The sequence below is a fragment of the Pseudophryne corroboree genome, chromosome 6 (assembly GCF_028390025.1).
Source record: "Pseudophryne corroboree isolate aPseCor3 chromosome 6, aPseCor3.hap2, whole genome shotgun sequence".
NCBI lineage: Eukaryota > Metazoa > Chordata > Amphibia > Anura > Myobatrachidae > Pseudophryne > Pseudophryne corroboree.
The window spans coordinates 310,230,359-310,242,526 of NC_086449.1; the positions used below are offsets into that span (position 1 = coordinate 310,230,359).

The 12,168-nt window shown below is 44.5% G+C and overlaps 1 protein-coding gene across 1 annotated transcript in view; it reads left to right on the top strand.

Moving 5' to 3' along the window:
* ENTREP2 (endosomal transmembrane epsin interactor 2) overlaps positions 1–4,649 on the top strand; it is a 1,280,798-nt gene extending 1,276,149 nt beyond the window's left edge. Inside the window, exon 11 of the mRNA XM_063926232.1 lies at positions 3,974–4,649. Within this exon, the coding sequence (XP_063782302.1) occupies positions 3,974–4,159 (186 nt within the window). The 3' untranslated portion in view covers positions 4,160–4,649. The remainder of the gene's footprint in view (positions 1–3,973) is intronic.
* Positions 4,650–12,168: the final 7,519 nt, after the last annotated feature.

Here is a 12,168-nt window from a genome sequence, read left to right on the forward strand (position 1 = left end):
ATTCTCTTCGTTCTAGCCTGGAGGAGCGGAGCTTCTATGTGATTGACAGGCTGGGCCTCCGTGGGCAGGAGTAAAGGACTGAAGAAAGGGAAGGGGGTGGCCACCACACTGCCTGCATGTTCCATATCAATGAATACAGATACATGACAGCCAAGAAGGTTCTTCTGTCAAGCCTCCAAACCTCCCGTCTTCCCTAATAACACACCACACTGCACTGCTCTGGACTCTCTGCACTGCAATCAGTGACATGGAACATGCAGGCAGTGTGGTGGCCACCCCTTCTCACTCTTCTAGTCATCTCCTCCTACCCCAAGTCCTGGCTCCCAGCTCTGTTACAGAGACGAGACAGCACCTTCTGTTCCCAGTGGCGCCTGGAGCTCAAGCTCCACTCGTTCCTCCCTCGCTACGCCCCTGGTTCAGCCAGATGTTATTTTAAGGATAATTTAGGGATATCCTTTTAACACTCAACTATATGCAGGGGCTGACTGGCAACTTTTAGCCTGGGGGGCAAGTCCAGAGCACTGGCCCATTAGTAATGGCGCCATCTTAAATGGAGTTTTTTTTGTTTAAAAAATATTTATTAATTTAAAAAAAAAGAGGCCGGGTGTAAATTATCCCAAAGATACTTTATTATAAATTTGTCAGTGCGGCCGCGGCTTCAGCAGAGCTGTGTAGTGCAGGGGTGGCCAACCAGTCAGTGGCAAAGAGCCAGAAAAGATCTGTAGTCAAGGATAAGAGTCATATCATGCGCGCACCTTCGGCACGCGAGCAAAAATGGGGGCGTGGCATAGTTGTCACAAAGCCACACCTCATTTTTATGCACACACCTTTCGGTTTGACGTTCGTAGGAGTATGATCTTGTGTCATAACCCCATTTTTAGTCATGTTGTACAGTGCCACATACAAATAAAGCCCCTGTACAGTGCCACATACATATAAAAACACCAAAAAATGGGTGCCTCCACAGTGACAAATACATATATGCCCCCACGGTGCCAGATACATATATGTCCCCACAGTGCCAGATACATATATGTCCCCACTGTGCCAGATACATATATGTCCCCACTGTGCCAGATACATATATTCCTCCACAGTACCAGATACATATATTCCTCCACAGTGCCAGATACATATATGCCTCCACAGTGCCAGATACATATATGTCCCCATAGTGCCAGATATGCCCCCACTGCCAGATACACATCTCCCCAGTGCCAGATATGCCCCCACTGCCAGATACACATCTCCCCAGTGCCAGATATGCCCCCAGTGTAAGATACACATATTGCCCCAGTGCCAGATATGCCCCAAGTGCCAGATATGACCACAGTGTAAGATACACATGCCCCCCAGTGCCAGATATGCCCCCAGTGCCAGATACACATATCCCCCCAGTGCCAGATATGCCCATAGTGCCAGATATGCCCATAGTGCCAGATACACGTCCTCCCCAGTTCCAGATATGCCCCCAGTGCCAAATATGCCCCAGTGCCAGATATGGCCCCACTGTTAGCTACACGTCTCCCCAGTGCCAGATATGCGCCCACTGCCAGATACACATCCTCCCACAGTGCCAGAAACACGTATCCCCCAAGTGCCAGATATGCCCCAGTGCCAAATATGCCACCACTGTCAGCTACACGTCTTCCCAGTGCCAGATATGCCCCCAGTGCCAGAAACACGTCTTCCCAGTGCCAGATATGCCCCCAGTGCCAGATACACGTCCCCCCAGTGCCAGATATGCCCCCAGTGCCAGAAACACATGTTCCCCCAGTGCAAGATATGCCCCCAGTGCCAGATATGCCCCCAGTGCCAGATACACGTCCCCCCCAGTGCCAGATATGCCCCCAGTGTAAGATTCACATGTCCGCACACTGCGCCCCCCCCCAAGTTCTGCTCAGTCTGATGCTTGTGAGAGGAGAGCGCAGCGTGCGCCCCTCCTGCTCCTCAGTCCCCACTCTCCGGTGGCGTTGATTCTCTATAATTAGGCTGCCGGTCCGCGAGCTCTGATTGGATTATGGGCTGGTGCCGGGCACTGCAGACTAGGGCAGCGGGAGGCGCCGCTGGAGCTTACGAGCTGCATGTGGAGATAGAAAGAGCTGCATGCGGCTTGAAAGCCGCGGATTGGCCACCGCTGGTGTAGTGGAAGGTGGTGCCTTATAAATAAAATGTAATAATAATAATAAGAATAGATGTGCCCCCTTCTCTGTCCATCTTGGTACATGAGTCCTGGCAGTCCCCCCCTGATGGTGGCCCTGGATGCCACCACATCCGGTTGACATATGGAATTTTATAATCCTCCGTGGGGATTAATGATCTTTTCAAGTTTCATATTGTCTAACCAATCTATTAATGTTTGTAAGGGACCCTAAAAGTGACCTGTTAGCTAGACACTGCACACTCAACCAATTTGCAGTCTATCAATTTCTAGGCAACACTGAGGCCTTCTCTGGCTAATATTAGTGACACATAATTTATATCCATGTACCTAGGTAATCTACATTCTCATGAACATCAGTTAACATATTTACATTACTATATATACATCAGTCCTTTATTGTTCGCATGCTATTACGTATACCTTCTCATCATGCTTTGCCTGGTTTTACATTTTTTATCTTTCTCTTCACCAGAAAAAAAAATCATTTGTAATTACACAAGATGCTTACTTGCTTCAAGAAGCCAGTGAATATAACAGAAGACGTATTAAGTGGAAATACCCTGTATCACTGGTATAAAAAAACAAAAACAGAACGTGGTAATACGTTAAAAGATTACAAACATTTGACATGAAGGGGGAGGCTACAATGTGCAAATTATCCTTTTTCAGTTCACACATATATTGCCAAACTGAATGACCCAAGTTAGTACCCCGCACTTGTACTGGTGTGTCTTCATACATCATTGCGGCAGTCACACCAAACAGCCCCTCTTGACGCTCCAGGTCCCACGAGATTCTACTAGCATCGGGCATTTTTTATCCGAAATTGCTTCTCTGTCACAATGCGATGCGACTAGGACGCACCAGGAGACTGTGCTGATTTAATTGTATGCGACACTTGTATATCTGTGTGCAACTGAATCAGGGTTGTGGGAGTTATTCCGAGTTGATCGCTCGCTAGCTACTTTTAGCAGCCGTGCAAATTCATAGTCACTGCCCACGGGGGAATGTATTTTTGCTTTGCAAGTATGCGATCGCATGTCCAGTCGAGCGAGACGAAAACGTTTTTGCAGTTCCTGAGTAGCTCTGGACGGACTTACTCAGCCCTTTTGAGCACTTTAGTCTTTTTGGTCCCAGAATTGATGTCAGACCACCGCCCTGCAAACGCTAGGATACGCCTACGTTTTTCCAAACATTCCTTGAAAACGGTCAGTTGCCACCCACAAATGCCCTCTTCCTGTCAATCTCCTTGCGATTGGCTGTGCGAATGGATTCTTCGTTAAATCCATTGCCTAGCAATGATCCGCTTTGTACCCGTACGACGCATGTGCGCATTGCGGTGCATGCGCAGTAGTAACCTGTTCGCTGCGCTGCAAAAAACGTCAGCGAGCGATCAACTCGGATTGACCCCATGTGTCATATGTTTGCGTCTTTGTACACAAATGCAGCATTTCTGTAATTGCCAAATGCTTGCATTCTGTAGCTTTTCTGACACTAGCCATTACAGTAGATACAGTATTATTTAAAAGAAGAAGTGCATATACTGATGTCAGTAGTTTGCATTCAAATTTTGTTTGAGTCCTAATTATTCATTGCGAGTAATACTGTAGATAGGGGTATGCCTATAACAAGCTGTCCCAGTCAGCAATCTCACACAGCAAATTAGGTGGGCAGCAAAATGATGGGAATGGCAAATCTCTTCATGCAAAAGTCTAAATGAATGATGCATCCCTATTTTTACACAGTACATAAACAATATAATACTAAACATAAGCAATATAATATCAAACATTGTCTCTTCACATACAGGTAATAACAAACTCTCATCAGAACGTCAGCATATCCAGAAAACGGCTGCAGGAAGATCTTCACCTTCGGAGCTGTGGAGCTCTCAGTTCTCCAGTAGCATTTCTACACAGGATACATCTAGCTCGAGATCTAAATCAGGACAGGCCACATAGTCTAGTTGGTGTCTGCAGAGAAACCATCCTTTGATTACCGTCTTTTAACAGATTGCATGCAAAACCGAGGACTCTGAAATTGAACTGTATCACCTTGCACCAACTACAACATGGCATTTCCTATCTGGACTTCGTCATGCATGGGACTAGAGACTCCATCTTTGAAGAGGTCCCTGAATGTATTAGGTTCTGCAACAACAATGCAAGCTATATTTCCACACACAAAGCCTTTTTGGAACAGATGTCTGGATGTTAATCTATTTTTAATTTTGAAAATAGAGATATGGATATTGCTGCCATGTAGCTTCATTTAATGTTCGCATCTTAACAGTTATCACCTATCAGAAAAAGGGACCCTTTTGTGACCCTGCAAGCTTGCACCAATGAAAGCTAGCATAACACACAAACAAAATCTTCAGAAGAAAGTTATTTTACAACCTCAGTGTTGTATTACTTTACTTTATGTACCTCCAAGTGGTTTCACAAAGTGTTTAATAAAAAATAAATAAAAAGATAATCTGAAACTTTGTTTTACTAACATTAATCTTAAGGCTATATTTGGGAATTGTCAAATATTTTTAGAATTTTGTCAACAGTATTAAACACAACTGACATTCAGGGGAAGATTTACTAACACTTCTAAAATGAAGTGGAGTGGAGGTGTTGCCGTCTAGCTCTCATTTGTCCATTGCATTCTAGAAAATAATAGAATTTGATTGTTTCCTATAGGCAAGACCTCCATCTGTCTGTTTAGAAGCTTTAGTAAATCTACCACTTGGTGTTCTTATGCATGCATAGATCCCGACTGTCCCGATTTTTCGCAGGACAGTCCAGTTTTTTGGGTACTGTACTGCTGTCCCACCAGTGTCCCCACAGTGTCCCACAGTGGGGGGGGGGGGAAAGCATTTGGGAGGCTCCTGTTACTCATTGCTCTGCTTAGCATGCGTACAACGTCTATTCACTGTAGACAGAGAGAGTGGGCATGAGCTGGGAATGCCCCCTCAGTGACGAAATGGGAGGCGTGGCTCGCGATCGTGGCACTCCCATGAAGCCATGACCCTTTCCATAAGCCACATCCCCTTTTCAAAATCGGCCTCGCTGCAGAATGTTCCTCTTCAACTATAGTAAACGTTTGGAGGTGGGAGGTATGTGTGTGTGTATACACTATATTTCTATGCCAAACTTAACTAGTTTTTCTTGTCCTTTCATTGAATAGTGGTCAGAGGAGAGATGCAGGTGACCGGTGTGGGGAGGGGGTGAATCGACTCTTTATGATCACTGCCCCCTGTGGTGCAATGGGGCATCATGCACAGAGCCACGATGACGCAATCTGATGAAAATCAAATTATCATAACCAAGGAACCATCCATTTCATTAGGAAGTGGGGGAGTTGCAGGATGGTGACCTGCTTTCCTCGGAGCAAGGGATTCCAGAAAGAGTAAGAGCAGGTAAATAGGCAATTAGTATGCTGTATGTCAACTAAAAGGCAGGGCCCCGCTAAAGGGGGCATGGCTTAAAAAGGGTGCATGGCAATTCCTTTTACTATTAAAATATGTACATAATAATATAATTGAGAGGCCGCAAAGTGGCCCCGCCCACTCCACATGGGGGTGCAATATTAACACAGGAGGGTACGGGGGAGGGCACCCGCTTTCTACCTTACTTTATCAGGAAGCGGGTCCCTCCTCTACAGCCAGTGCCATCTGTCCAGTGATATTTGGAAAGATGACGCTGGCCACTAGAGAGTAAAGACTTTGGCACAGTGCCAGAATCAGTGGGCTTGATCAAATTCAGAGTGGATAGAATAGCGCCGGGAGTTAGCTCCCAATGCTATTAAATTCAGCGCGCTGGCATGTTGAAGAAGACCGGTTCTCGATGACTAGACAGGGTGTTTTGTCGCGAGAACCGGCATTCTCCAACCAAAGTGCCTGGCGCTATGCTGTTTCCGCCGCTCTAGGGGCAGAAATCAGCATCATGCCAGCACTTTTGTCAGATTTCTGCTCGCAATCCTTGGGGGATGTGAGAAAAAATCCTCTCATCAGGCATCACATCGCGCTGAATTAAATAGCACCGGGAGCTAATTCCCAGCGCTATTCAACCCGGCAAAGAATTGAATTTAGCCCTTTAATTTCTGTATGCGGCACCATCTTCCCAAAGAAGATGGCGCCTCCGACGCCGGCAACAGCACAGGTATACTGGGGGGTGGGTAGTATCGCACCCGGGCCCGGGTAATTTGTGGCCGCCCCCTCCACCTCTCGGCGACACTGCTAATGGGGTATTTAAAAAATCACAATTCAGGCGCTGTATGTTTTTAAATTGTATCAATTCAATTAGTTTTTAATACTATGAGCTGCAAGAAACCAGTCCAGCTGTGTCTGTGTGCACACAGCTATTTTAATTAGTGATGATGAAGAGCCACAGGGCCCTCATTCCGAGTTGATCGGTCGCAAGGCGAATTTAGCAGAGTTACACACGCTAAGCCTACGCCTACTGGGAGTGTATCTTAGCTTCTTAAAATTGCGACCGATGTATTCGCAATATTGCGATTACAAACGACTTTGCAGTTTCTGAGTAACTTCAACCTTACTCTGCCTGTGCGATCAGTTCAGTGCTTGTCGTTCCTGGTTTGACGTCACAAACACACCCAGCGTTCGCTCTGACACTCCCCCGTTTCTCCAGCCACTCCTGCGTTTTTTCCGGAAACGGTAGCGTTTTCATCCACACGCCCATAAAACGCCGTGTTTCCGCCCAGTAACACCCATTTCCTGTCAATCACATTACGATCGCCGGAGCGATGAAAAAGCCGTGAGTAAAAATACTATCTTCATTGTTAAATTACTTGGCGCAGTCGCAGTGCGAATATTGCGCATGCGTACTAAGCGGATTTTCATTGCGATGCGATGAAAAATACCGAGCGAACGACTCGGAATGAGGGCCACAGATCTCCACCTCAGAAATGAAAGCAAACCAAAGAACCCAAAAATGACTGTTTTGCGCTAAAATACTGAATGGTGCATATATGAATGAAAACTCCTGTATAATATATAACCATCTGATTTATTTATTCAATAAAAAATATATATATAAAAAGATTGGGTAACGTTCTGCTTTTACTATATAGAATTCATGTGTACAAGTCATCAAATACTTTTCCTAATTGCTATAACAATGGAAAACACCTGATATATATTACCACATGTAGTATGAATACTTATGAACACTCTAGATAGTATCCAATCGTAAGTATACATCTTTCATAAAAAAGTGCAGTCTCTTGTATATACAAGCAGTGGCACTATGTATGGTGTCCCACGTTATGTGCAAACGATCCTGAGAGCACTTGTCCCGTAATGTGATTGCTGCTTATGTGCCGTGTATGGCAGCTTACCACTGCAGCCCAACTGGCTGTTTTGCGGGATCTTGCGCTGCACTCAGTATGCACACCATACATAGTGCCACTGCTTGTATATACAAGAGACTGACCCTTAAAACTGAAAAGCATACGAGTGTGCAAAAGTTTTCATACCATTTTAAGAAACATATATATCATGGAACAATAAGCTGTGTGCATACAGCATATGAGTGGTAACCACAATTTGGGATAGCATCTTTAAACACAGTTGTTTCTGCAATATCTATATGGATAACATTTTAAAGTTAAATTGCACTTTTTTATGAAAGATGTATACTTAAGATTGGATACTATCTAGAGTGTTCATAAGTATTCATACTACATGTGGTAATATATATCAGGTGTTTTCCATTGTTATAGCAATTAGGAAAAGTATTTGATGACTTGTACACATGAATTCTATATAGTAAAAGCAGAACGTTACCCAATCTTTTTATATATATATTTTTTATTGAATAAATAAATCAGATGGTTATATATTATACAGGAGTTTTCATTCATAGATGCACCATTCAGTATTTTAGCGCAAAACAGTCATTTTTGGGTTTAATGGGGTATTTACTGGAAGATTTATATTAAAAGTCTGTCCATATGCACTTTATCAGAGAAAGGGTACAGTGGTCAGTCTTCATGTGGGCCCCCCATATGCACTTTATCAGAGAAAGGGTACAGTGGTCAGTCTTCATGTGGGCCCCCCATATGCACTTTATCAGAGAAAGGGTACAGTGGTCAGTCTTCATGTGGGCCCCCCATATGCACTTTATCAGAAAAAGGGTACAGTGGTCAGTCTTCATGTGGGCCCCCCATATGCACTTTATCAGAGAAAGGGTACAGTGGTCAGTCTTCATGTGGGCCCCCATATGCACTTTATCAGAGAAAGGGTACAGTGGTCAGTCTTCATGTGGGCCCCCCATATGCACTTTATCAGAGAAAGGGTACAGTGGTCAGTCTTCATGTGGGCCCCCCATATGCAAGCACATGTGCTGAAAAGACTTTGATACTGTTCCAGAGTCTTCTGAGCATGCAAATATCTCCTGGAAACTGGTACGCACTGATTCAAGTATAGATAATGGGCACATGTGTGCAGTGTGGGCCCCCTGCACCCATGATCGATACCCTCCAAATTCCCCCCCCCCCCCCCCGCCTTTTCCACACACACACACACACACACACACTGGTATTGCAAGCGACATTTACCAATCTTATAGATAACAGAATTTACCAAACAGACACACTGTGGGACATATATAAAACCTGCCACATGTAACTGGTGTGAGGACGTGCCACTTCTGCAAGCAGATGCTTCTTATCATTTTATTTTTTAAACTGGCATTACAACATTAATGAGGAGAATTGTTGAGGTGAGTATCTAGTGAGTGGAGGTCCTCATGTTTGTATTTGTGTTTGTAGAGGATTTCTGGATTTGTTTGGACACTGAGGGAAAGTCCACTAATCCCAGATTTTCTGTGCTTTGTTGTGTAGTTACCCTAGCAACGTACTAAGGGGGGCATTTACTAAGCTGTGATAAGAGCAGAGAAGTGAGCCAGTGGAGAAGTTGCCCCATCAACCAATCAGCAGCTCTGTATTACTTTATAGTATGCAAATTATAGATGTTACTTCAGTGCTGATTGGTTGCCATGGGCAACTTCTCCGCTGGCTCACTTCTCCTCTCTTATAACTGCTTAGTAAATGTCCACCTAAATGCCATATGCATATAGGGCCTAATTCACGTGGATCGCAAAAGCAAAATCTTTCTCTAATGGGCAAAACCATGGGGGTAATTCCAAGTTGATCGCAGCAGGAATTTTTTTAGCAGTTGGGTAAAACCATGTGCACTGCAGGGGAAGCAGATATAACGTGTAGAAAGAGTTAGATTTGGGTGGGTTATTTTATTTCTGTGCAGGGTAAATACTGGCTGCTTTATTTTTACACTGCAAATTAGATTGCAGATTGAACACACCACACCCAAATCTAACTCTCTCTGCACATGTTATATCTGCCTCCCCTGCAGTGCACATGGTTTTGCCTAACTGCTAAAAAAATTCCTGCTGCAATCAACTTGGAATTACCCCCTATGTGCACTGCTGTGGGAGCAAATATAACATGTGCAGAGAGAGTTAGATTTGGGTGGGGTGTTTAAACTTAAATCTAAAATGCAGTGTAAAAATAAAGCAGCCAGTATTTACCCTGCTCAGAAACAAAATAACCCACCCAAACCTAACTATCTCTGCACATTTTACATTTGCCCCACCTGCAGTGCACATGGTTTTGCCCATTAGAGAAAGATTTCATTTTTGCGATACATGCTGATTCAGGCCCATAGGGCCTTAATATATATATATACTGTATACTGCATACTGTGTATATATATAATATATACATTTATATAGTAAGCTTGCAAAGAAACTGGTAATAAATATATAACTGCCCCGGTGCCCAAATCCATCAACAACCACATTCCAATAGGAAAAAAACAGCACTCCAACAGACTTCATGAACTGCAACCAGTAAGGTGTATTAGACTTATCAATGTGTAAGGGCTCCTGCGTCTTCATCAGGACCACCAGGATATACCATTATATTCAGGAGAATCCTGATAAAGGGGCAAGAGCTCTGAAAAGTCTAATACACTTTGCTGGTTGCAGTTTATGAAAGCTCTTGAAGTGCTGTTTTCTCCTATTGGAATGTGTTTGTTGATGGATTTGGGCAACAGGGCGGTTGATTACTGAAAGTGTAGTGCTGGCAGGGTTGGAGGAATATATATATATATATATATATATATATATATAGCAATGTATTCGTGGACCGGCACTCCCACTCCAGTGTTATGCGCTCCGGTGCCCTCAGAAATCAATGAAGTGTAGCAAGAGAGGAAATAACTGCGGCACTCTGAGTCTTAAACGCAAACGTCTGTTTCAAACGATCACAACAAGCTCCTGAAGAGCTTGTTGTGATCATTTGAAATAGATTTTTGCGTTTAAGACTCAGAGTGCCGCAGTTATTTCCTCTCTTGCTATATATATATATATATATATATAGTGATGATATGGGGTAATTAGCTCGATATTGGTCCAGTGTTAGTCCAGTCCTGTCTCTCACAGGTGTAGCTAGCCTGACCTGGCTTGGCCTTTGGCTTCTAACTTCTCAGCCTTGATTGTCTTTGGCTGCCGCTTTCAGTCTCACGCCCTTCTTTCCTGGTTTGGTTTGCTGCTACAACTCCGCAGATACAGTGTCACAGTTTAGGGATCTCCCTGCAGCCAAGAATCCTGGCCACCTGGGCTGGCGATTTTGTCAGTACCAGACCTCACAATTTATTTTGCTTTCTAACTGCGCTGCCTCCGTGCCAAGGTGCACAGAATGTTGAGAGGAGCCAGCCAGCTGCCGTTGATTGGAATACCCATCTGCAGGCCACTGCCATCAACTGGGTGACAAGACCCATGGCATGGCAAGAAAGTAAGGCTCATAGCCTTGTTATTGAGCAGTATGTACCTCATGCCCCCAGTGTGATGAAAATGAGGGGTGTGGCACGCAAGGACAGCGTATGCTGTGAGGCCATACCCCTTGTAGTGAGTCCATGCCATTTTCTATCACCGCTAACCACCCCCTTCCCCAATCATGGGGCCCCCCTGTCATTTTCTTCTGGATCTGCTTCTGATTCTATCTACCTATAGAAATCATAATGCCACTAGTGTGCACTGCAAGTGTTGGCCCCCTAATACATTTAATATCAAAAATGTGTTGGGACTCTACAATTACTCTGAATAAAAAAGTCTAATTTAGGCTGGTAAGAACTCATGTCAGAACTGCTGAAACCTGTGGTTTTTAGCCAATTAAATAGTTTGGTTGATACAGGAACTTCATTATAAACACTGCTGCTCCTACAATGCAGACCCTGCAGAAGTCCTAGTCTTAGTGCTATAAAAATGCATTATTCATCAGATTCTTGATGACTGTTGATGAATGATATTGCACCTGTGTTATATACTTTCAAGACATATGTTGGTCTACTAAACCCTTCCAGTCCAGCCATGCTAACGTCTACCATATATTTAGTCTACAAGCATACACACATTTGTTTTCTATTGGTATTCGAGTGCCCAAATTCTTTGGATAAACAGAGGAGAGATATAGGCCCTCATTCCGAGTTGATCGCACCAAGCAACTTTTTGCTGCTGGTGCGATCAACTAGTCTCCACCTATGGGGGAGTGTATTTTAGCATAGTAGGGCTGCGAACACTTGTGCAGCCATGCTATTCTAAAAAAGTTTCACACAAAACAAGACTAGCCCTAGACCTACTTACCCTGTGCGACGGATCCAGCGATGCAGGTCCCAGCTTTGACGTCAGACATCTGCCCTCCGTTCGCCTGTACATGCCTGCGTTTTTCTTACCACTCCCAGAATACGGCTGGAAACTGAGTATCTGCCCAAGAACGCCTCCCGCCTGTCCATCTTCTTGCGATCGCCGCTGCAATCACATTTGTCGCTGGCGGCAATGACGCGCATGCGCAATACGTCTGTCGTGCATGCGCATTTCCAGCCCGCTCACACCGCAGTGAAGAACCGCTACGTGCGAACGGGTTGGAATGGCCCCCATAGGGCCTAATTCAGAGTTGATCTCAGCAGCAAATTT